Source organism: Clinocottus analis, unplaced genomic scaffold (assembly GCF_023055335.1).
Source record: "Clinocottus analis isolate CAN_PGR_092001 unplaced genomic scaffold, fCliAna1.0.p SCAF_8, whole genome shotgun sequence".
NCBI lineage: Eukaryota > Metazoa > Chordata > Actinopteri > Perciformes > Cottidae > Clinocottus > Clinocottus analis.
The window spans coordinates 20020877-20048069 of NW_027176240.1; the positions used below are offsets into that span (position 1 = coordinate 20020877).

The following is a 27193-nucleotide window of genomic DNA, read 5'->3' on the forward strand; positions in this document are numbered from 1 at the left end:
GGTTCTGTGCTTTGATCTCATGGTTCTATGCTTTGATCTCATGGTTCTATGCTTTGATCTCATGGTTCTATGCTTTGATCTCATGGTTCTATGCTTTGATCTCATGGTTCCATGCTTTGATCTCATGGTTCTATGCTTTGATCTCATGGTTCCATGCTTTGATCTCATGGTTCTATGCTTTGATCTCATGGTTCTATGCTTTGATCTCATGGTTCCATGCTTTGATCTCATGGTTCTATGCTTTGATCTCATGGTTCTATGCTTTGATCTCATGGTTCTATGCTTTGATCTCATGGTTCTGTGCTTTGATCTCAGGGTTCTATGCTTTGATCTCATGGTTCTGTGCTTTGATCTCATGGTTCTATGCTTTGATCTCATGGTTCTATGCTTTTATCTCATGGTTCTATGCTTTGATCTCATGGTTCTATGCTTTGATCTCATGGTTCTATGCTTTGATCTCATGGTTCCATGCTTTGATCTCATGGTTCTATGCTTTGATCTCATGGTTCTATGCTTTGATCTCATGGTTCCATGCTTTGATCTCATGGTTCTATGCTTTGATCTCATGGTTTTATGCTTTGATCTCATGGTTCTGTGCTTTGATCTCATGGTTTTATGCTTTGATCTCATGGTTCTATGCTTTGATCTCATGGTTCTATGCTTTGATCTCATGGTTCTATGCTTTGATCTCATGGTTCTGTGCTTTGATCTCAGGGTTCTATGCTTTGATCTCATGGTTCTGTGCTTTGATCTCATGGTTCTATGCTTTGATCTCATGGTTCTATGCTTTGATCTCATGGTTCTATGCTTTGATCTCATGGTTCTGTGCTTTGATCTCAGGGTTCTATGCTTTGATCTCATGGTTCTGTGCTTTGATCTCAGGGTTCTATGCTTTGATCTCATGGTTCTATGCTTTGATCTCATGGTTCTATGCTTTGATCTCATGGTTTTATGCTTTGATCTCATGGTTCTGTGCTTTGATCTCAGGGTTCTATGCTTTGATCTCATGGTTGTGTGCTTTGATCTCAGGGTTCTGTGCTTTGTTCTCATGGTTCTGTGCTTTGATCTCATGGTTCTGTGCTTTGATCTCATGGTTCTGTGCTTTGGTCTCATGGTTCTATGCTTTGATCTCATGGTTCTGTGCTTTGATCTCATGGTTCTGTGCTTTGATCTCATGGTTCTGTGCTTTGATCTCATGGTTCTATGCTTTGATCTCATGGTTCTGTGCTTTGATCTCAGGGTTCTATGCTTTGATCCCATGGTTCTGTGCTTTGATCTCAGGGTTCTATGCTTTGATCCCATGGTTCTGTGCTTTGATCTCAGGGTTCTATGCTTTGATCCCATGGTTCTGTGCTTTGATCTCAGGGTTCTATGCTTTGATCTCATGGTTCTATGCTTTGATCTCAGGGTTCTATGCTTTGATCTCATGGTTCTGTGCTTTGATCTCATGGTTCTGTGCTTTGATCTCATGGTTCTGTGTTTTAATCTCAGGGTTCTGTGCTTTGATCTCATGGTTCTGTGTTTTAATCTCAGGGTTCTATGTTCTGATCCTCAGGTTCTAAGAAAGAAAGAGATACATCTTGACTTAACTAGACTAAGGTGCTCGATCATGGAGGGCTGGGGCAGGTGTGCTAAGTAGCTGCCTCTGTCCACTTTTCTCTTTTTGGAGAACACCGCGTGAAATAACTTAATTGAGTTGAAAGCAATACTATTGCATTGAGTGAGTGGCATCACATGAAATGATTTACAACGCATGTAATTCATCGGTGAGTTTCATGGACCGCTGAATTTTTTTCTAAATGGTATGATTACTCCCACACACACACACACACACACACACACACACACACACACACACACACACACACACACACACACACACACAAAACAAGCTGAGCAAGTGCCTCTTTAATAAGATTGGACGAGTGGGGCAGTTTCCTTTCTGACCACTGAGGGTCAGGAGTGAGCTAGGTTTGGTGTTGGGCAATAAGGGTCGTGTGTGTGTGTGTGTGTGTGTGTGTGTGTGTGTGTGTGTGTGTGTGTGTGTGTGTGTGTGTGTGCACATGTGTACCTCTTCATCAATCTTTGCGAGGACTAGTTTGAGTTTAGGACCTTCACAGTCAATACATCTTTGAGCTCATAGTTTTCTCATAACTGTACATATTACCCAGTGCTGGATATGACATCTGGAAAGATGGTAAACCACCAGTTCACACACAAGGACAAAGTATTGCAATATTATTTAATTTCTTTTTATTATTTTATTTTATTATTTTTATTTAAACAATTCAAAAACTCTTATATATATTTCCATATGTTCAAACAAACAGGACTGTTCTATTCAGCACATTTTACAGTACAGAGTCCTTGTAAAAATGATGAGGGAAAAAAATAGTACCAAGTGAAATGACCTTTAAATAAAAAAGATGATGACATAGTCAAAACAGGCAAACATATTGGGATTCCACATCAAAGACATTTTTTTACTGGTTCACCAGCTCTGATAACTTTGTTGTTTGTATTTATTGTTTGTTGGTTTTTGTACAACTTAAGCACTGATGAGAAAGGAACAATAGTATTGAAAGTTTAAAAAGGCACAATTCTGTTTTTTAGACTGAGGTCATATTTGTGTTGTTTGTCCAACAGTTGTGATTCAACTGTATTTGTTAATGTAATTGTTCAGATCTGGGAACATGATGACATTGCAGTCCAGAAGAAATGAAACAACAACTGCATTGTGACATATTATATTCATATTCGACTTTTCATCGACGAGTGTCTGCGGAAGTGTGTCTAGGGAGGAAGTCCATACAAGACTTTCACCAAGGAGAGCTCTGTTCATGTCCCATATGAAATTAAGTCACGGTTCACTTCTTTTAATGTAGCTTAAATAATGTAACAGTCATTTAAAGCTAACTCATCATGTTTTCTGCTGAACCTAACCAAGTTGTTTTGGTGTATTTTGTTTTAATTTACAACTTTAACCACGTGTTTAAATCCACGACTGTAATTTCGGTAAAAATAAGTAGTTTTCTGGGAAAAACGGTTGGACATTGATACATTGAAGTTCCACAAAGAAATTATTCTGATTATCTTATCCACTTTATTTGAAAGCCAACCTTGTGAGTGTTTGTGAGCACCTGGAACGTTGCTAATAATCCCTTATTGAACAAGGAGAAACTGTGCTAAGCTACGATAAGTACAGCCAGTCAATATCGGAAATAAGTTTATAACCTGCAACAGATCTGAGAGAGGACAAGCTCAATTCGTGGCACCGGCACCTCATAGAGGCATGTCCGGTTTCAACCTCAGATGCCACAAATTAGAGGCACTTCCGGTTCACTTCCGGTTTCCACCTCAGATGCCAGGGCATCCCAACCAGTTGCCACTAATTTTACGAGATGCCACGGCTTTTGCCACTAGTTTTTGAATCGTGGCACCGGCACCTCGTAGAACGCTGGTGTCCGACCCGTTTTCAGTGAGTTACGGGGGTTTGCATGGACAAAAATAACCCTGTGCTTTTATTTTGAAGGGAATTTTCAATGCAGCAGAGTGCACTGTTTACTTGCGTAAGTTTACACGCCAGACTATTTGTGAAAGTTCGCTACTGTAAGCTATTGTATTGTGTATTTGGGCGGCGCTCTAGGAAGCAGTTTGAGTGGAAGTTTCTGGGGCTTTTATTCAGAAGTGGGAAAACCAAAAGAGGTGCGGAGAAATGTTTCAAGTGATAAGAGAAAGAAGTAAATAAAGTAGTTTCCGGCTTGGCTGAACTAAGAAAGCATTGGGTTGTTTGTTTTTTTTTGCTCCTACTCACAGATCTTCCGTCAAAATGCCAAACCTGGAGGTTTGTTCCTAACATGTCTGACTGCTTGTGTTTTTAGAATTATTTCCAGTGATGCACACAGATCTCAGCCGTTAGTTGAGATCTGTGACGGACGGCCATGAAAATAAGACACAATGGCCCCATCAGACTAAAACAATAAATTGATCGAAGAAATTGCAAATTCCACAAGTGCATGCTATTATTTGTTGCCCACTGGGTCCAGGTGTTCATATCTACGTATCAAAACAGTCCAATGGTGAAGAAGTTGTAAATGGTTTGATAGTCACATTGAGAACCTGAAGCTGGGCTAAGGGATGGACGAAGAGCTGTCGTACTCCAGTGAAGCATGTTCCAAGCCACCGTAGCCGTTCATCTTCTTCAGTTTCAGCTGGTCCACGTGGATCAGGCCCTGGGTCTCTACGACTGCCTCCTTCTTGGAGAACATCTGGCTGATCTCCATGAAGGTCTTGTTCTTGGTCTCTGGGATCACGACATAGACGTAGACGGCCACGGAAAAACAAATGCTGCCGAACACCAAGTAGCAGTAGGACCCCAATGCCATCTGATGGTTGGATGTGGCAGATGGAAGGAGGATTGTTGGAAAGATTGAGGGATGAGGACAGAAAAATGAGATGAAACAAGTGACTGATCCACAGGGAAAATGCTTATTTTGGATAACAGCAGAGGGGACTCAAAAGAGAGAGCGAAGCTGAAGGAAAGGGTCAAGAACACATGATTTCCTCGGGTCAATAGAAGCAGGACCGGCATGATGCCAAGAAGCTCGAGAGCCATTGCCCAAGTGTCAGTCTTTGACAAGTTGGGAGTGAGTACGTGATCTTCCACCATTTCCATCCGATTTCTACAAAGCACAATACTATTTTAGCTCACTTCTGACCCTTTTACAGGGCAGGAAAGAAAGAGTAGCATGCATTCACTGTGAAAAGTTCCATCTTTGTTGCCACTATTCTCTTTTTGTTGCTTTGGAGCTCAATTTGCTTATTGCCCCGTCACTACGAAGGCAATAACATCAGCGACCACAATTTTACAGTTGTATTCAAACTCGCTGTTTGTAATTTCATTTCTTCTTCCAAGCTGCTGTGTGATCTCTCTGCGAGAGCCGCACAGCAGAGGCTTGTTCTCAAAGTGAAGGGGAACATTACAGATGGCACACCTCGTTTCTAATTGGAGCTTTCAGATCAGATTTCCTGGTTATTAAAAAACCAGAGCATTGACATTAACATTTGGGAAAGAGTAAAGCTCTCAAGGGGCAGCACATCACGTAGATTTTACCTGTAAAAAGGGGAAGACGAAGCCCACGGTGAAGTTCGACAGCCAGTTCAGTGATCCTCCTACGATGTAGGCCGCCGGCCGGTGGGACTGTTTGAACAGCTCAGCTGTGATCAGGAAGGGAACTCCCGCTAGAACAGCCACAAAGCAAAACACACAACACTTCACTACAAATCACACACTTCTGTGGCTGTAGGATTCCACTTTGATGAAGTTGGACTGCTCATTGTAATAGAAATTTGCATGACCCACAATGCAACGTGATTGTGTTTTTCATCATGCATACACACATCATGCAGGCTCTCTTTTAGAAATGCGTAATCTCCAATCCCAGAATTTGTTTTAATGTATTTATATGTAAAATAAGTCTCATGATTAAATGTGCAAATGACGCATTATAAATGAATTTTAAAAAGCCAGGTTCAGAATTATAGTTTTTATTTTGTTGACGAATTTGGGTGAAAATCACTGCAGCAGAAGAAAATAAAAACGTATTGTAAGATTATATACATTTTGTAGACACTACAGGTAAATACGGAAAACAATGTAACAATTAGATATCACCAGGAAATCAGTTGATTTGTTAAATTAAGGCAACATTTTTTGTTTGTTTTCTAAAAAGTTATGTTTAAATATGCAAAATTTATCTAATGTTTTTTCTAGAAATCTACAGGTGCAAAAAAGACATATGTATGTATATATATATATATATATATATATATATATATATATATATATATATATATATATATATATATATATATATATATATATATATATATATATGAAGAAGTGCAGATAAATTTCTTAATGGCTGAGTATGGAAAATATAATTCATGTTCATTTATCATCTCTTTCACCATTAGAGAACTGAACCAGCCGATAAGACGAGGGCCAGTGTGTAGACAGGAGATTCATATATGAACAAAAATGCACATTACTAATATTGTATTATCATATTCTACCATTAAAACTGCATTAGTTGTCTCTTCCAGGAGGCCATGGATTAGTCAGCATGAATAACTGCTTAATAGGCATATTTATCACTCAGTGTAGGACGAACATCAAGTAACATGAATGTTTTCATTACAGATTTCACAAAACGTATGTTTGTGTGTATAAATCCCTTCATAATTCTTAAGGTATGGCCTCCAGAGGGAGCCATTGAATAACACTCAGCGACCTGAACCTGAACCATGTCAGCCATGCTGTTTTGCCACCTTAAGTTCTGTTGCGCTTGAAGAAATGAAATCATCGCCTCTCAGCTCAATCCGCTCTGAAATGTATGAATCTAGATGTTTCTGCCTTTCCCTCTGGTGGTGTCTCTCCATCCACTATGACTGTCTCCGTACCAGTAACAATAGTTTTTCCCAGTAGCAATGGGAATAATCAGAAAAACATCTACACATTCCACAGAGAGCACATTGAGGACGGCACATTGGAGCTAAAACGCTAACGTCCAATAATTGATTACTCAATTGACAATTCATTTATTTTGACAGCTGATCATTTAAGTCTTTTTTTTCCAGGCAAAAAAAAAAAAAAGGCCAAAAGGTCACATGTTCCATCCAGGAAATGCAGAGCACTGAAGTCCTGCTGTGATGGCTAATTGGAATCAGCTGTTGGCAATATACTAAACACTGATTGGCTCATTTACAACGGTGTGGCATCCCCGGCTGTCATAGCGTCAACAGATTTCCATTAGTTTAGTTTTCTCGGGGAGGGGCTGTCGTTAGATTTGGGACTCAAATAGAGTATTCACACCAGCAGATTAGACCTGACCTATACGTGATACAACACATAGTTATTATTTTCTGATTTGTTCTGAGGTACGATGTGCATCAAGCACATTCAATGTGTTTGTGCAAAATAATTGGTTATTGCTCTTAATTTCTAAATTTGTACTACATTATGGGATTTCAACGACACTAGTTCTATTGTTTGTCATGGTATTTTTACATATTTCAATTTTTTAAGTCATTACGTCTTATACACGTAAATAAACAGATTAACCCTTTAACAGTTAACAAGTAAAAGCATCCCATGCATTGCTTTAGAGTTATTTTATCTCCACTCCTGATGCCTTTGTATTAAAACCCTGGTGTGGTGTTAACTCCCTGCAGAAGAACCTCCACTGAGGTTGTTTTTCACAACGCTTGGCGTCCTGCTCCAGCCTTTTCGTTCCAGATTCTGGTTTGGGCGTTTCAGGTTTCCGTGTGTGCACACGGCCCTGCAGTCTCATGCCTTTTTAATGCGGCCTGGCCAGGTGTTTCTACACGCTAATTAGGATCAACTGGCAACTCTCCTTCAATTTACAACGACGACGAGATTCAGTTCAACACGGGTGCGAAACAACTGAACCGCTTCAACGTTATATTTGACTAGTTTCATGATAAAGGGAGCGCTGAGTTCTGTGCTTTTCGTCTGTTAAGCGTCTGGAATATGGTCATATGTGATGTGATCAATAACCCTGAACAGCTTCATGCAACCCGGGGAGGTCAGTGTAATGGTGTCATGTTTGCAGCATTGAAGGATGTTGTTCGTGCAGAACCACGCACGAGGCTCTGCTATCACATGTATGTGTGCGCACGGCGTGAGTTCCATCCGTTAATTAACATGCATTGTAGAAGAAACTTGCCTGGGCCGATGCAGAAGCCGGCGATGATGCCGACCACGCAGCCGACGCTCACGTAGCGCATGAACGATATGTGAGCCTGCGGGGGGAGAAGAGCAGCAGGACATTTCAGTTCTTTTCTCTGATGGGCCAACCCGTTCCCCGACGCCTCCTCCGCCCTGCGACGTGATGTCTGCTGTTCCACGCCGGGGAAAAGGTGCGTGCGGATGAGCGCAAGTGAAGCAGACACAGCTGTTCCTCCCCACACTCATTCCCCCTCAAACACCTGGGACGTGTTCGTCCTCTCCTTCTGCTCGTTTCCTCGCCTCCCTCTCTTTCACTCGTCTCCTAACAGGATGTAACTTGAAGGAAAGGACGGCGACAGAAAAAAAGAAGAGTGATAATAACTTGTTTTTTGTGTGTGTCTTTCTGTGCTCTCATGTGAGCGTGGGGTACTTACTCTGGATTGCCTGGAGGGATTATGTTTGAACAGGATTAGAGGGCCGTGTTGGCGTGAATGTGTTGCTGCAGCAAGAAGATGCAACCGATCCAAACAGAGAGTTTTTCATATGGAGGCCAGGGGAAAGATAACATACAATCAAGGGAAATAAATGTGCTCCCCATGAGCTCCCAAAGCTTCATTTGACAAAAAAAATAAAAATAATTTCAGGAACAGGAGTCATGCACAATACTGCGGAGGCTTAAAGGAATACTTCCCCCTCAAAACTCATCAATTGTTTCTCTTCATCATCGAATGGTTCCTTGAATTTTGGAAGGAAACTTCTCATTAGCCTCCACAATGAAGGAATATAAAATGAATACCAGAACACTTGTGTGCACTACTTCTTTCGGAAACGACTGTTCATACGGAAGTGTTTTAAAATGGTCTGATTTTAGTGAAAAGAGCATGGGCTTGAAATGATGCTGCAGGATTTGTGTGAGACTCTGTGAAATGTTTTGCTGCAGCTGAAAGTGGTCCTTTCTCCGTTTTGTGATCCTCCCTACACGCGAGAAAATGTTTTCCTCAAGGAGATGAATTATGTAAAAATGCTCCTTTTGAGAAGGACGTGTTCCTTTAAGCATACCAAGCATGATGGAACATATCTTGCGTGGAGAAGGAGAAGCGACAACAAAGACGGAGGTTTAATGTCTGCTTTAATTTCTGTTCGCGGGTGAATGAATTTCAAGTGTTTCATTTTTTGCACCCGTGCATCTCAGGTAGTCTGGGACTGCAATAGCTGGAAGCACCCATATGTCATTTTCATCAGATTCAGAGTTTTAAACACACCCTGAGAAAAACTACACTCCCACTGTGGCTGACGGAGCAGATCAGCTGATGCTCAAAGGGCACATTAGCAGCTGCTGAGACGGGGGTTTGCTCGCTGTCTCTTTGCTCTTGCACACACATATTCCTGGAGTCGGAAGGTTTGGGGCTTTTAGGGGAACACACGCACACGCACACACCTGTAAAATGAGGGCCACTGTGATTCCAGCGCTGCAGACGCCCATCATGGTGAACCCCCCGATCATCAGAGGCCTCCTGCCCAGCCTCTCTATGGAGAAACACTACAGGAGGAGACCTTGTGAATACAGATGCAAGAACATACAGGGAACATCTGGGTCCTATAATGTGTCTTCAGGAACAACACAGTCTCACAGCAGTTGGTGAAATAGTCCCGAAAGGCAATTTGGGAACGAGCGGTTTGGTTTATGCCATAAAACCTCGACGCGTTGTCGAACACTGGTCTTGACAGTTAAGAGTCCCGTCTGGTGGACCTGCAAACCAAAAGTCGTCTTTTTCTATATTATAAAGTCCGTCACTTGCTCTGACTGTTGCTTGTTCCTGTGGATGCATAGTTGACTTTCCATTGGCCTGAACCATAACCACAAAATGAACAAAACGAATAAAAAGCAGCCCTCGACTCGAAACGTCATGAAATTGATATCCATCTCATATTATCTATAGTATCTTAATAAATCAATAACACATTTAAAAAACACTGTACAACATCAAATCCTCTCTAATTCGTTAGATTACCCCGATGAGTCCAGCGACGATCTCTATGATTCCTGTTCCTGCCGTGGTGTACGGGATCTCTGGGGCTGGGATACCCGCATTCCTAAAGATGTCATTGGTGTAGAACCAGATCTGTGGTGGGGAAAGAAGCACTTTAGATGAGTGAGCTTAAATCCATTTGATGCTGTGATCAGAAAATAAAAAACATCGTTGTTCCGTGTGACCTTGTGATGTCTAGAGAGGTTTATATGAGTCTGACCCGCACCAAACATCCACAATCTTTCCCTTTCAGCTTGATTAAACCAGATGAAACACGAATAACAGGTGGAGTTTAATTCATAAACATGTATCTAACGGCATCCCACTGCTTGAAGTGTTCCACATCGATGTCTGCCAAGCAACGTCTTTTTCGCCAACGTCAGACTGAAACTCTAAAGCCAGTTTAATTCTCTGCCCACCAGCTGAGGAAGTTCCAGTTAATAAACACTTGTAATTATTGCCTTTTCTAAACTATTGTGTTCTACCAGCATAGTGTGTGTGTGTGTGTGTGTGTGTGTGTGTGTGTGTGTGTGTGTGTGTGTGTGACAGGGCACATGGAACATTGAACATTAAGAGCTAGCACGTTCTCTCGCTCTGAAATCAGCAAATATGTGTGTTTGGTCCGCGGCCCTGAGCTTCTAGCGTCCTGCTGATGTTCAATGCTCTACGTACGCCTCCGGCAGAGCGTTTGCACGTGTCAATGTCCCCTCGTTACTACATGAACAATTAATCTTGGTTAGGTTTAGAAAAAGATTGTGATTTGGCTTAGAATAAGTGCGTAAGATAAGTAGACCCACGTCACATAACGCTGTGTGATTTAGCTTCAAATATACACGTGAATATATGTGTGCGACTTGAAATATGTCAATGTTGACTTCTCCTTTAACACGGGACACGAACACCGTGAAAAGTTGGATGTTTTTTGACCCGTCCGTCATAACAAAAAGTCTGTATGCGAGTTCAGAAGCAGACTTGTCTCATCTTATGGTAACTATACGCCAATGTGTATGTGAGCAGCTTGATCTAGAGGAGAAATACCACTTTAAACATGGATTTTCAGTTTGATTAATACACAAACTTATTTGAACCCCAAAAATTATGACTCATTTGAACCCTTTTCCCAAAGTAACTACAGGTTTTGTTGCGTAAGGAAACCTTAAAAAATGTGTAAATCTACACTGCCGGTTAAAGGTTTGAGTTCACCTGCTATGTTCATGTTTTGTCTTTCCTTCAATGATGATTATTTTAGAGACAAAAACAGTATAATTCAGACACTAAATGTATTATTTACGTGTATAATAGTTTTGTCCCCAAAAGAAGAAGAAGAAGCATTACTAAATAAAAAGTCCCCACAGTGTTAGAGCTCTTTGGAGAATACTGTATCAACTATTTCCCCCCTAATACCATTTGTTTATTAATTTGCATTAATGACCCCAGCTCATTCTTGAAACTTGACGGTGCATTCGGGCTCTAAATGTTTTGGGCCCTCTGCAGTGGACTCAGTGGTGGGATTGAATAGTGTTGGACTGTGATATGTTTGTCCATTTTTTGTCCATCGATTGATCCAATTCCAGTACAGCCCTGCTTAGTTGAGCAGTGACGATTGGTTGAGGTTGCACACAGACCTCAAGTAGTTTGGTTCAGGACAGGTGGACACCTGACCAATCCTAGTGCTTGAGTGCTGCACAAGGCTAGGACTCGCCAAGAAGAGCAGTGGGATTCCCAATAAAGCGTCCCTGACCACACAAGGCCTCCGACCAAGCCGCGGTAGCGGACATGTTGGATTTGAGCGAACAGTTTCCCAAAGTAGCTAAATAGTCATCCATGTGAACGGTTTGGCTGAGAAGCAAATGTAAAAAAAAAGAAAAATGTTTCTCCCCATAACGTGCCATATGCTTGGAGAAGAAGAAAATACAAATATCCAAACGAGGAGGCGAGCATGGAGGACATTCTGCACAGGTGGCGCGGCGCTGCCACAAAGAGACGGCAGACATTTCTTCACATTCAATTTAACTCAAGTTGAGGCTTCAGGGGGAGCAGGACAGGACGGGAAGGGTGTAAACTGGAGACAGCAGACGGCGATGGTTAGAGGACCAGGTAGGTAAGTACACTAAAACACACGGCTGGCATTAACGGTTACACACACACACACACACACACACACACACACATTCTGTGGTGTGCCAGGAACTGTGCCAAGGCTTGCCAACTGTCACACGCACTTAGAAGTGAACATCACCTCAAGCATCTGTCAGTCACCATTGCTACCATCATCATCATCATCATCATCATCATCATCATCGTCACAGTCATTGTTTGTCATCTTCACCTTCGTCGTCGTCACCACTGCTCCCAATAATATCAATTTAACCACAATCACCTCGGTCACTGCGACGTATCCTCATACGACGGTCCTTACGTTGTCCTACAAAATGTTTCCCTTCCTTTTTTTCAGCCGTTTCCGGACAAAAGTCCAGCCAGATGTGTGGATTTCGTTACATTCACACTTCAAATAAACTTCCGTCTTTACAGGAAGCAACACATGGATTTCCGTGGGCTGTCTTCGAATTACAGCAGATTATTTCAGTAGGTGTAGCTGCGAACACTGGATGCTTTATGATGGTTGGTGTGATGATGATATCTTCATCACCACGACCGCCATCTCTGTCATACCCATCATGGCCACCAAAGTCACCTTGACCCGCATCACTGTCGTCCTCATTGGTTATATTGATTGATTCATTTCCTTCTTATTAAAAGTATGGTTGTTTCCATCCCCACCACCACCACCATAACCCTCCTCATCCTCAGCACTGCTGTCAGTATGTGCGTGCTTCAGCACTGCTCCACTTTGTTTCGGCAGAGCTAATTAGCAGCTAAAAATACAGCCTGGAGAAGGGCGTGCTAATGAGTTCAGCTCCAGTGCTTACAGTGTGCACTTTCTGGCCCGGGCGCCCCGGTAATCATTTGAATAATTAATTAATCTCTGGGGTATAATTCGGAGGAGGAATTTGGCTAATCGTACGGGCAGAAAAATGATGACACAAGCTTTTGGCTTCATTCAAGAGACCTCGCGAGGCTTATAAAACAATGAGGGATCATTTAGGCCTACTTTCATCACAGTGTCTTTGTCTAATAAGCTATATCAATCAGATGAGGGAGCGGTGGAAACATGGAGGAGTGGTCTGGGTGGACAAAGGGAGGGAAAGAGCAAACTGAACCTTTGGAAAGTGAGAGAGATAAAGTGCAAAGTGGAAAAGAGCCAGAACTGTCTCAAACCATCTGACGCCGTTTCATCAGGAGTTTCTGCTGCTCGTCGCTGTAGCCTAAAGACTCCATTTAACAGACGCCATTTGGCAACCGACAGTTGATGGTAAACGAGCTCAAAGAGGGGATATAGAAGCAGAACATGTTTGTTGATACTGTTTCGCAGCAAACACCTGCTAAACCTAGGAACACCCTCCAGGCAGCAACGTAACTTATACCATCAACGTACTTTGGGTCACCTTTTTTAGGCAAATGCCAGTATAGTCACAGGTCACAAAGTGTTTGCATTAGGGCTGGGCAAAGTTGAAAAAATGTAAGTGATTAATCGCATGGTTTTTCCGGGATTAATTGCGATGAATCTCATTATGTAAACTTGTGTATTGCGCGCTTTTATTTTACAGTAATGTTATCAGAACAATATAACAGGCACTCTGGTGCAACAGCAAAGTTAACAACAGTATCAACAACAATCTATTTTCTTTTTTTAATGAACATTAGAAACATTTGTCTTTCATCAGGGAACATCATAAACAGTTTGTTCAGTAGTAGGTATGGACAAACCATTTTTCTTATATCTTATAAAGTTCTGATTCTGATCCCGAAAAGGTTTGTTTATTTGCAAAAAATTGTCAAAACGAGACAAAACTGGATTGCCGTCATGGCTGCAATAGTAGCGCTGGCTAATGAATGAATTCCATTGACAACAGATGATGACGTGTGGTCAAACATTTCTTAAGGCCTCTGACGTGCTTTTAGAGTCACAGAAAATTGATCCAAAAGTTTCATAGTCGCTGTGTAAACGCAATTGACACATGGTGAGATCAAATTTCTTTTTAACTCTGCAACACTTTTGGATGACATGTACGTGCAGACTTGGTTGGCGCAGGGTTTAGTCATACATGTATTGTCTTTCCTTATGACCAAAGAAGGCTCGAACTTGTGTCTGACATGGAAGCATATTTGCTCTGAGGTCAAGCAGTGTAGTGATTAAATTGAATTTGTGTAGAAAAAAATACACAAATGACAAAATGTGGCAGACAGCCGAGCCCGCCAACACCCACTTCTTCTGTGAATACATTACTCAGTTTTCAAAGAGTCCTTACAGCATCGATGCCAGACAGCTGCATGCCGATGTTGATCACCACCACACTGAGCACCTGCCAGCGGACCGAGTCGTCCAGGAGCAGTTTCCATACCGACAGCATCTCCACGGACGACAAGGAGCGCTGCTCCTCCTGCATCTCCTCGATCTCGGCCTGGATGTTGCACTTGGTTCTGTACCACTTCAGGGCTGCGAGACAAAGGGCAGGAAGCAGCATGGCCACGGCACATTATGGACAGAAACAAGAACACACCGGAGGCATAAGTCCACATGACTTGTGACGTTAGTCACAGGCCAGCTGATTCCGACAAGCTAACTAGCTAGCCAAGAAAACAGTATTGTTGGTGCAGAACATTGGCCTGTCTAAGTATGCTGGTGTCAGTCTGTCCACAAGTCATCAGCATCTTTAACACACCATACTGAGTACATCAGCACTTCCCAGCTGCTGCTAAGCGGGCCGACAGCTTGTGAGTTTGATTTTGTTTTTGGCAAGATTCTATGACGTGTCTTAAATGTCAACTTCCAACCAATTGCCGCTTGGTTTAGAGTTTGAATGATGTGTGTTTTACGACGCCTAACAGCCCATTGGTGTCTAGACAGTTGGTGAGCCAGTTGTGGGATACATTCATTCAATCACACAATGGAGCAGTGTTGGGTGCTGATACAGCTTGGGGAGATCTGTTCTCTACTTAGTGCAGCTTTCTCGTTGTTAGTCGTGATGAACACAGTTGTATCTTTTTTTTGCCTATACCTATGTAAAGGAAGACACAATGTATAAATGCGTGTCTCAAAATGTACTACTCAACTCTTGATTCGGCCACTTATGCACAATTACTCTAATTTGATTGCCCAAAATGTTGATATAATGTTGGCAAGCCTTCTCACTGACCTGTGATGGTGGCATGGACGTTGTGCTTCTCAATCAGCAGGTACCTGGGGCTCTCCGGGAACCATGGTAACAGCATCAACTGGATGAAGGTGGGTACCACTATGACGGAAAGAAACAGGGGCCAGTGTTCCTCCTGTAATGGTAAACAACGCAGTCATGCTCACACACATGCTGAGCTTTAATCTGGTCCCAGCTGTATGACAACATTTCATTAAAAATACTTCCAGTCAGTGATACAGTGATATTCTTTAAAGTGTTTTCTTTTTGGTTAATTTTTTTTTAAAGTTGGAAATATCGATAGACACATAACATAGCAAACATGCATTTCAACTGACACTTCCATTGTTTGTTTGTTTTAAATCTTTTTCGTGACATATACAAACATTCAACATACCCACCCCACCCACTGGTACACCCAGCTAGAGGACAGGTCACCTCATTTCACCGAACCAGACGTCGACACACATGTGTGTGTGTGTGTGTGTGTGTGTGTGTGTGTGTGTGTGTGTGTGTGTGTGTGTGTGTGTATTTACTGAATCGGTAGACACCACATAGATTGTTTATGAGAAAAACGTGATACATCTCTAATAAATGGTGGCCATGTCAGGACATATCAGGTCAACTTGAATCCGTCCTAGACATCCTTCGTCAGGGACGATAATGTTTGACTACCTTTCCCAGAAGCTCGTGCAGGCCGAGGATTTGGGCGGCGAAGACTCCGGTGCCGATAAAGATACTCGGCACCAGACCCAGGAAGCCTCGCAGGTTCTTAGGCGCTATCTCGCCCAGGTACATTGGGACCACGCTGAGCGAGATGCCTGCAGGGAAATAACAAGCAGGGAAGAAGATCCACGTAAGAATGCACAGATTTCAAATACATGTTGACGTTTGTATCTGACCCATCAGCCAAGAGAGGGGCTGACACTATACAGACAAAAGCATGTGGACACTCAAACACAGCCTGACCGTGACCAATCAAAGAAATGGCGGCGAAATAGCAGCTTTTTCGTCCTCTGTGTTTTGTGTACTTGTTTGTACACTAGTGGCTGATATACACTATGAGCGAGCTGAACTCCTTAGAAGTAGAAGTTTACATCCTTGAAAGATTAGATTCCATCCCACCGGAGATCCTGCGACTCGGAGGGCCCGGGGACGCAACCTTCACCCCACCCGGGTGGCGCCGCAGGCGGCAGAGGGAAAGAAGGCAGAAGCGGGTCAAGAGGATTATTTGCAAACCCTGATGAGTGTTATTTTTTTTTTTGCTTGAACCTGAACAGATAGATGGACTGTGACATAGAGAGACTTTACACGGTTCTCGCAGCAGCAACCTGTCAATCACAAGATAGCCACGCCCTCGAGCAGTGGTTCTCAAATGAGGCACACCCTGCTTTTTGTTTGACTCTAAAAGGAGCATCATTTCCTAAATGAACATTATGCTGCATTGAAGAAGACTTGAGGCCATAAACAACCAGAGGAGTCGCCCCTGCTGGCCGTTACAGAAAATGCAAGATTGAGACACTTCGACATTGGAACTGAAGGTCGCCGCCCGTGGTGTCCACATACATTTGTGTGTGTGGTGTCCATGCCCCGGTGGATGCAGAGGTCTGTGTGTGTGTTTGTGTACCTGAGTGAATCCCCGTGATGAAGCGGCCGACAATAACCATCTCCGGCGAACCACAAATCCTGCTGAAGCCCATGAGTGAGCCGGCAATAAACACCAGCACCGTTGTATTTACCACCGTGCCTTTCCTGAAAGGACACACACACACACATACACAAGCAGTGGGCAGACATTATGAATATACATAAAAGCATATGACCCAGAGTTTTATGAAACAGTGAGGACAGCAGCAGTATGTGGTCGATGGCAGAAACCCCCCCTTCTCGCCTGATATACACACACAGTCATAATGATAGACACGTATGCGTGTATGAATCCCGATTAGCCGTAAAACGCTAACACAGCCCACAAGGTTGGCGATAAACCGTGATTAACCATAAAACACTGCTGTGTGATCGGCCTGTAAATGGGATTATAAATTGCCGGCTTTCATTTGCATGTAAATGTCCGCTGAAGTTCCATGAAACAGTGGAGACGGATGGAGCTTTCTGGTGATTCACATTGAAATTTAGGAGAACTTTCCTCTGCAGGACACGTTGGAAGGGCAGAGAGGGACGAGGAGGCACTGTGCTCTGAAGGACACCGGGACGCCAGGGGGCGGGGTTAGCAACAGCTCTGAATCCAGAGGACAGGGCAGGATTGATAAAGGCCTGGTCTGGTGCCTTCAGTGCCGGTGTTTGGGGGGCCTTACTCCCTAAACTTGTGTCATCTTCTTTATTTTTAGTCTGTGTATTAAACACTACGGGTCTGTGCTGATCAGTGCCATATTCCGAACTTTTAAAAAGTGTTTGGTATGTTCCTCGCTGTGACCGCGCGCTAATGGTGAGTGTTCAGGTGTCGGTGTTGGTGTCAGCACCAGATGCTGCTGAGTGTCTCTCAGGCCGGCAGTGCCAATTGGCCACTATCCACCCCGTTGGTTGGGCGGTCTACGGGGGGTTATTGGGTAAGGTGTCAGGACAAAAGCAGAGCCAAGTTTAAAATACAGCTCTTTCAGGCTTTTCGGGACAAGTCCCCTGCTCGATGCTGGACTCTACTAGAAACAAACAATGTAGTTTCCATGAAAACTAACGTTTTTTAAGGGAATGGTAATTTGAAGTGGATTACGTTAGCTTGTGACTTATCACTCTGGAAGTCTGTGACCTCACGCTGACAGATGAAGTCAAAAACTATCCTGAAATACAACACTACATTTTCCCTTTAAGCAGGTAAACGTTTGCTTTGCAGTTGTCTGAGAATCGGTGCATCATTTTGACATTTTAGGAGGCGCTGGTGTCGGTGAGGCTCTGTCCATAGTGTTGAAACTGAGCGGAGGAGATGGAACGATGGAACGGTTTCTTAGTCTGCTAACTTCTTTCATGGTTGTAAATAGGACTTTGGGCTCCAACTCTATTTCCTCCCACGTTTCATCAATCCACAGACAGAATGGAAACAACAGGGAAATACGGGAGAAAAGAATCTGCAAACCTGCGTACACAGCTGTTTCCATTCACACCCCCCTATTGATTTGGAGTGATTATTGCAAATGCTCTGATATATAAATACTGTCTTTGGGACCCTCAAGCTTAAGACCCACATTATTGAACTTTTAGTTTAGTTTAACCGTGCGCAAAAATCCTCTCGCGCCAATTTTAAGTCCCAGCATGCCTCATCTTTTTCCATATAATACGTAATTTTTCCATTTTTGACTGAAACTCCTTCCTAACATGCCGATGCTTTGTTTTATTGTGATTTTTGTTGCAGATTCCGTTTCTTCAGGTCCTAATTTTTCCAAAAGGGTCTCTTATTAACTGCTCGAGGAGGCATTTTTAGGGATTCTGGCTCATATCCTGCTGAATATTCATAGTTATTATCAAAATATCTTTTAAAAAAATATTTTTTTTTGCAGATATACATTTTTTTCCCAAGACTTTGCTGAACAAATACATACACAAAATACAAGTGTTGGAATCAATTTGGGGTTCCTGTGACGACTCAAACACAAGGAAAAAGAAGTCTCGCGACAAAATCGGTTCCACAGTTTTCAACGGGTTAATGTAATAATAAAGGAAAGCAACCCGGACTGGTGTAGTAGTTCTTTACCTGCCGAAGCGAGAGACCAGCATGCCCACGATGACGGAGCCCAGCAGACCGCCAATAGCGAAGACGGACACGGTGAGGGAGTACATGAGGGTCAGGGTCTCCCCGCTGAGTCCTGTTCCATTACGACTCAGCACCGTTTGGTTGTAGAAGTCCTTTATGTACTGAGAGGTGAAGGGAGTGCAGAGGCAGGAGGTAGGAGATAGGAGATAAGCGGTAGGGGAGGTCATGAGAGGATTGTGGTGTATAAGGTGGCAGATGTAATGAAAAGCTATTAAAATTCATCATTCATCATCCAAATAATGACCGGTATCCAGGAGAAATTATGCAAAAACAAACAACTATTGCCAATAAGACGCCACATGAATAATCTCAGTGGATTTTTTTTCTCTCTACAACACAAAACAAAGAGAGGTAGGCCAGTGTATTTGAAATAACTGATTTAATCATAACACATCAATCAACAATAACTCAGTAACAATCTGTTCCCACCTTTCCTTTTTTCCAACCATGTCAAACATTTGCAAATGCCCAGTCACAATATGAGGCGACTTTAACATAGTCATCAAACCATCAGTAGACACAACTAACATTTCAAGTATTTCTTTTTGGCAGGAGGTGAAAATTGCAGCACCCAGTCACCAAGAAGACACTTATTTCTTCTCACTGGTTCACCACTCATATTCACACATTGACTTCTTCCTCACCAGCCATTACATTATTATTTTCGACTCTGAGATCCAGCCCATCATTGTTGACAATCATGCTCTTGGAACATGAAAGGGAAACAGTCTACATGAACGGTAAATGAGCTGCGCTGAGCTCGTCTTCCAACCATTCACACACTGATGGGCGGGGTTACCATGCAAGGTGCCACGTGACCACCAGGACCATCTAATCATCAGACAACATTCTCACAGTACACATCAACAAGGACACGCAGGGCCGGGGATCGAACCGCCGATCCTCTGATTGACGGACGACCCTGTTCTCCCACTGAACCACAGATCAGATGACCAGATCAGAATATATGAAACATTAAGAGTAACCTTTCACAGAACTATTGTATGAGTTGTATGAGTATATTAAAAACAGTATAATAGACCGATGGTTGCGTATGCAATAGGAAAACGTGTGTATGTCATTCCCCCACATACTACTGGTAACGTGAACTAAGGACTTAATCCTCATCCTCTATTAGTTGAGGATACAGTCAATTTCACCTTTTCGAGCCAGACAGCATTCCTTCCTGATAAAAGACAGCAAACCATGTTTTATCATGTGGGCCAAGATGTCCTTGTTTCACGAGACCAGTGCTGACACTCTCTCTTTATCTCCTTCTCTTTTTTTCACTCGCACATTTTCAGCTCTAATCAAATCTCAAAGTCTTTTTTGGACCTCAGCATCCTAATCAGGTTACCATGTGAAGGCACGAGTTCCCCCGACTTCTGATGTCAAAGACTTCAGAATACTAGACTTATATACGCTTTGGCTTGTTGTGTATTCCTCATACGTGCAGCCATTTACTGGTCTCACGCATGCTCACTCATATTTCCTTCACACATGTCAATCATCTTGCTGCTGTCTCCTTTTAATTAATTCGTGCTGCTGTTATGCTCGCCCCTACTGCTCTTCATCACCGCCCAGTCTTCATCAGCTTCATCGGCCTCAAGGTCTGAGCAGAAACATCGGCCGCTAGTGTCTTGGACTCCCGGTTATTATCAGATCTTATCTATTATAATATCAATTATCTTTAATTCACTCACTTGTATCCCGTGATTTACATTAATTAATCATTGTTTAACTTCATTCTAAACACAAGTGGTGTAATATATCTACTTTTTTGAGGATAGTTAATCCTCTGGAACACTTTTGACTTTTAAGTATAAGTGAAAATGTGACTACTGATCATTTTATTCTGCTGTTTACTTTCAGTTGGAGTGAAATTATGAATGGAGAAGCTACCACTTATTCTCACTGACTGGGCCAGGAACTGCATTCCTTAAAGTCCTGTACGTCATGTAAACACACGCACACACACACACACACACACACGCATACTTACTATCTCCATCAGCTACTCACACACCCTCGTCTGTGTCCAGCAAACATATACAACTACATGTTGGCAGATATACAGCAAACACACACACACACACACACACACACACACACACACACACACACACACACACACACACACACACACACACACAACACACACACAAAGACAGAGACGTGTCCTGAGCGTGCTGTTAGGGTTGAGTTACTCTATGTGGCTTTTATTTTGAAAAGGTAAAAACAGCGTTATCTTGATTCCTCTGTCAAGATACAGTTAACTTCTTGGGCTTTTATTTTAATTTGTAAAAAACTGATTTTTCACAAGTTTCCCATTAACAAGTTTACTCTCTCGGCCCAAAAATATAAAGTCAGAACAAAAAAACCTGTTGTACTATGAGTAAACAACAACACACTTTCACTCAAGTCAAGGGTACACATCTTGACATTGGACATGTGACTAAATAGCAACACTGTATAACACGCTATACATCATTTATTTACAGTCCTCATCCATCATCAGGACAATAACGGTGATCTCATGTGGATCCAGTAGTTCCTCTAGCTCCTGACGGAGGCATGGAGTAAAGTGACTCCATCTCACTTCCAACCAGTGCAGAAAAGGTGAAACAAACGGCAGAACACTCTTGAATACCAAAACTCAGAAATGGACGGCAGCCAACTATTTCTTTGGGAATTGAGTGTTTCTAGTTAATGATATTCATGACCGATGAGAGCATTATTTTTTTCTCTTGTTTTATTCTTTGTTATTTCACTGGAGATCTACAAATTAACGTCATTGTGATTGTTTGTGTGTGCGTGCGTGCGTGTGTGTGTGTGTGTGTGTGTGTGTGTGTGTGCATGAACATTCGTCTTACCACAGCAGGGGAGTTGACCACAGCCAGGTTGTAGCCATAAAGCATGGAGCTCCCGAAGGAGGTAATGAACGCCACCGCCAACAAGGAGCCGGTCAGTTGCTGTGCAGCAGGACACAGAGAAGTGTTAGGTACGTTTTATCTTAAGGGGGGGGGGACAAGCACTAAATAAGGAAAATACCCCTATCTTGAGCTGTGGATGTGTACTAACCAGTCATGTCTTGCTAGAAGATGGAGACGCTCAAAAGATTTTCATTGAGCAGATTAAGCTTGAGAAAATACAACGTTTCAGCAGAAATGTAATTATATTTTGTGGCTAAAAGTGATCACAGTCTCTCCACAGAGTTAGGCAAAGTCCCGCGTCCATTAGTTGACTAGCGTGGGACCTTATTTTGTAAAAAAGACGAATGGATTTAATTTATGAGCTCTTTCTCTGAGCAGCTACACATTGGTGGAATCAAATATGAGCCTCACCTATGTGTGTGTAAAGAATGCTGATATGAAAAACAACCAGTAGTTACTGTGCGAGCTGCTCATTGAACAGTGATTCAAGCTACTCCACGATGTTCATAAATATTGGTGTAGGTGACTCTGAAAGAGGCGGTGCCTCACCAGCAACGACCTCACCGCATGTCATTAAGAGAGACAAGTCATTATTTGATCCCATTTGAATTGTGTCATGAATTCCACATGTGCCCTTTGTCGGTTTGAAAGATGATTTTGCGCCTCAAAAGAGTTGCATGTTGTCGAGAAAATCCGTAATTAGAAAGACTACAAAGTCGCGAGGTGACGTCTTCAGCAGAAATTACGAGGACAACAGGTCTTGCTCATCCTTTTGCTCCCCACTTTTACACTTCAAACGCCATTGACCGCTGTACACAAGGTCCCACGGACTCTGCCCCTTTATTACCGAGGTCCTCACAACCTCTCAGAGGAACTGTACCTCAACAGAAACAACCTGTGGAAACCAGTGAGAAAGTGTCTTAAAACTTGTATACTCTTGACTGACCAGTACGGGGCAACTCCTCCGTTAGCAAAAATACTTTGACAAATCAAGGCTTCAAAACAGCAGTCCACAAACCAACGGGTGATGTCACGCTGACGACGCCCGTCATTTCAAGTTAAAGGAAACATGCTACATTCAGTTGTTCATTCTTTGGTTGTTTACAATGAATAACGGCAGAACAACAAAGACGAGGCACGCTCATTATGTGTCGGCCGATAATCAAAACCCAAATATGGGGATCGATTTTGGCGCATCTTTGAGCATAGCGTTAGCATAGTGCGTTAGCTGTTAGCAACGAACTACCCAATGATTGGCTCATTCGCAGCAGCGAGTAACGTCCAGTTCTCTGATGAGAAACTTCTCAGCGAACATGTCTGTTCTCATTTCATGTTTCAGAAGAAAATGTTAGTTGTTCTTAAAAAGTGAAAGGCTTAATTTGGAATAAAGCTCCTCTAAAAAGTCCTTGTTTGATTCACATTCCTCAGTGCAGCCAAACCAAAGGGCATGGCCGGCTGCCAAGGCCGACAGAGCTGAAAGGCAAAGGCTGAACCGTTTTACTCGCAGTGGGATCTGCATCTGGTCACGAGGAGAAATGTCCAGCCAAACTTCCAAATATCAAGGTAGAAACTATGAGGAAAGAGCCGGCATTTGGGAAGAACATGTGAATAATGTCTGGAAATGTTGGGCTGAGAAAGACTGGCACAGATATTTGAATCTATAACAGAGTGGGACTTGGCATGAAAGTGGAATAGGTTTAGTTTGGCTTCGGCAAAAAAATCAATTGTTTAGGTTTTTGAAAAGATCATGAAATACTGAAGTAAGTTCATGGAACAAAACCACTTAGGATAAGATTGTTGTTTGGGTTTAAAACAGCATGTAAGTGCCTACGTAACGCAAGATGCATGAACAACAATGAACAGCGAACTCCTGGCTGGTAAGACTGACACACACATGTGTGTGTTGTATGACAATCACCGTATTTACTTATTTAACATAAAATATATCTGGTTCAGAGACACGGATTTGCTTGCAGTGTAACTGGCTGTAAACTACACAATAACTATTAGTTGCATCCTTGACTCTGACCGACAATCAAAAAGAGTTTTGCCTCATATTTCTTCAACAGTATTTACAGCGTAGTACAGTTTATGATATTACCTGTGCTGGTCTTCATTGAATATCTCATACGGTCTTATTGAGTGCAGCCACATATCTTCTACATCAGTACCACTAAAAGTTTGAAAGTAGGCAGTAAATGCTATTAGCTGCTTGGTCTCTGTGTCTTCAACAACAGCGGATCAGGTAGCTGACGCCCCGGCTCTGGATCTGACCCGAGTCATGCAGACTGGTCTGAACTTACCGATGAGCTTTTCCCAGACGATGGAATTAAAACCTCCTCAGCCATTTAGGAAATCTGTCCTCCAGTCCCAGACGGTGAAAAGAAGAAGCGCTCCTGTCTACACTGCAAAGGATCTCATGGCTGCAGTGTTGAGCCTGGTCACGCAGCGTCCGCCGTGCTGTGCACGTCAAAGTGGTCATGCAAGTTCACGTGAACTGTTCCAGGCCTCTCGTCGGCCCGGCAGCAACCCACGGGCCCCCGATAACAAGACCACACAGTGTCATCACATGACACAGGGCAGCGTGACAGAGCGAGAGAAAAGCCTGCTGGAAGCAATTAACTAAGTGAATTTATAAAGGAAGGAAGAGAGGAGAGGAGGAGGAAACCAACTAAGAGGACGAAACAATGAAAGGAGAAAGGAAGAGAGAAGAAGAGGAGGCTACAAGAGCAAAGAAGGAAAGGGAAAGAGAAGGGAGGAAACGAGAGGAGGAGAGGAAACAAAAGAAGAGGACGGTGGATAGGAGAGGAAGAGGAGACAAGTGGACAAAAACAAGAGGACAGGACAGAACATGAGAAGGAAATGAGAGAAGAGAGGACTTGAAAAAGGAGGGATGAAAAGTAACTTTAAGAAGGAAAGTAGAGATGATGGAAGACAGGGGAGAAGGGAGAGGACAGTGTGAAAAGGGAAACCAACAAAAAAGGAGGTGATGTGAGGTGAAAACCACAAGCCGTCGCTTCAAGAGAGGCAAGAAGTAAGGGAAGGGTGAATAAAAAAGAAAAGTAGGAGAAGATTAGTGCAGGGTATGCGTGAGAAGGAGGGGGAGGTTGAGCGGGTGGTGAGGTTTATGTAATTCACAAATGAACAGAAACAAAACAAAAAAAAATGCATCCAATATCCAGAACACACCATAATGGTTTGCTCCGTAGATGATTGTGTTTTGTGCTGTGTGTCGTTACTGGATGAAGCCTGCATCCGTCCTTTCAGTTCACTTTTGATCACACTTTGACTTATGTTGCAGTGCTATTGCTATTTTTAGAAAGGTAAGTGATCAGGATACTGCACATTATTTGGGTTGCAGTTGAGAGAAGCAAGTCAGTGTTTTCTGATCAGTGGGTATTAATTACCTCCTGAGCATTGCAAATGTATTAATCCGATGACGTTACCCTCACAGCTGAAGCATGAAAGGCCGGTTTTGTTCGTAAAATCCCGCCCTTTGGCACGAACAACCCAGCTTATAACCTACAATTCAAACGGAACGATGCATTTGTAAATATGACAAGCTGGTCTGAGCACAGCGATACTGCAGAAAGGGATACGAGCACTATCGGGTCATTCGATTCAGATTTTCTCGTGTGAAATGTGGATTCATTTTGGTGAACTTGAGACCAGAAGACCTGCACTTCCAGTGCATCAAACACCGACGCTGTGCCACGCCCCCTGGCTTTTGATACTGACAAGGCCGTCTTTAGCATCTTCATGAGACACAATGGGCTTTTAACTTTTAACAATCAGGGAAAACCAATTGAAAACAACGCTCTCTTTCACTCTCGTGCCCACATTTTTTTATTATTTGAAAACAAAAACTGTTAAGTCAAGCCAAACACAATCAACAATACAAACACCGACAACAAGAACTGGTTTGGGGTTAATAATGTTAATAGTACCTAACTTAATGGGGTCCTGAAGCTTATTCTACGTATGAGGATCCAATACGAGTTGGTATCCTCTAATTCTAAGTTTAAAAAGCGATGATGACTTAAATGGTTGCGTACTTAGAACAGCTTTGTAAATAAAAAAGAGACAGTGTGGTTCCCTTCAAGCGGTAAGTGATGTCCATCCTACCTTCTCAGGATCCAATGATGGGTTTAAAATCGTTTCAGAGACTTTGGAATAAATATATGGATGAGTAAATAACTGTGTCATTTGTATAATAACGAACAGAGTCACTCACCGTTGAACCCAGCTCATGTGTGTATAATAAAAAGGATGGGACCCAGTACTCAACTTTGAGGCACTCCTTTTGTAACTTCACCTTTTCCTTGAGTTCTGTCAGTAAACTGTGAAACAAGTAACATGACATGCATTGAGTCTGAACCACTTGATCCCAGTCTGTCCAAAAAAAGAATATGTGTCAAATGCCGAAGGCAAATCAATAAACATGGCAATACATCAGTCCTTCTTATTCACAGCTTATGTCATTCACTACTTTGCAAAGTGTGTTCAGATGGGAAACTCTGTCCAGATCGGAAGCCAAGCAGACAAGGGTTAAAATTGCAATCGCAAGATCAAAAGTGATGCATGAGTATATTGATGAGATATTGGAATGGTCACCGCCTTCAAAGCATCTAGGTACTCACTAAAACATAGTGTAGTAAAAAGTACAACGTTTCCCTCTGGGATGTGTGGAGTGTATGAGTGTTATTGAAGGAAAATAAGGACTTGGGTTTTGTTGTGCTGGCACACAGCGTTTGTGTGTGTGTGTGTGTGTGTGTGTGTGTGTGGGTGTGTGTTGGCGACCTCACTTGTCCTTTATCCACATCCCCTTCTGTGCCATGAGTTTGGCTCCAGGTTAATCATTAGTAGACAGATAGAATTGAAAGCGGCACGACTTGTATTAAGTTAACACGAGCACACCATCATCCATCGTAGCAACTTTTATTGAGCGCGACTTCTTCTCAATCAGCTTGAGATGGATTTGTTGTGGGAGAGGTCACAACAACAGGATGAAAAGACATACAACTCATGTTGTATATGATACATAATTATGTATATTTACTAATTTTGTTTGATCTTTAGTTATCTGCAAAGTAACCAGCAACTAATTGTATCAAACAAATGTTGTCAAGTGACTAAACATTGTCTTGACATAAAAAATCAGGAAGTCATACTCGAAAAGAGCATAAAAATAGACAATTATTATAAACTACCCTGTGAGGAAGAAGACTCTCTGAAGCTTGTACCATCAAGACAGGTAATAACACACAGATATACTTTAGATTTGGATGTAATGTCTTGACAAGTACCAAAAATCATAAAAAGAGATTCATTTTGATTGAGTTGTAATTCATTGGTGAAAGCCAGTGTCGGATGCTTTTAAAATACGACTGCAGAGCAGATTCAATCTGTATGAAGTCATTTTTTGAATGTATATTTGACTGTATCGTCCGCATACAGCTGAA

At 42.5% G+C, this 27193-nt stretch overlaps 1 protein-coding gene across 1 annotated transcript; it reads right to left on the reverse strand.

Annotated features, from left to right (window-relative positions):
- Positions 1-3971: 3971 nt before the first annotated feature.
- On the reverse strand, positions 3972-24079 carry slc2a15a (solute carrier family 2 member 15a). Its single transcript, XM_068568137.1, has 12 exons — positions 24035-24079; positions 21672-21770; positions 18739-18899; positions 16663-16787; positions 15711-15856; positions 15039-15171; positions 14151-14338; positions 9763-9873; positions 9189-9290; positions 7749-7824; positions 5114-5241; positions 3972-4385 (listed from the first exon to the last, which is right to left on the reverse strand). The coding sequence occupies exons 1-12, from the start codon at positions 24077-24079 to the stop codon at positions 4131-4133; spliced, it is 1569 nt and encodes a 522-aa protein (XP_068424238.1). The 3' UTR covers positions 3972-4130.
- Positions 24080-27193: the final 3114 nt, after the last annotated feature.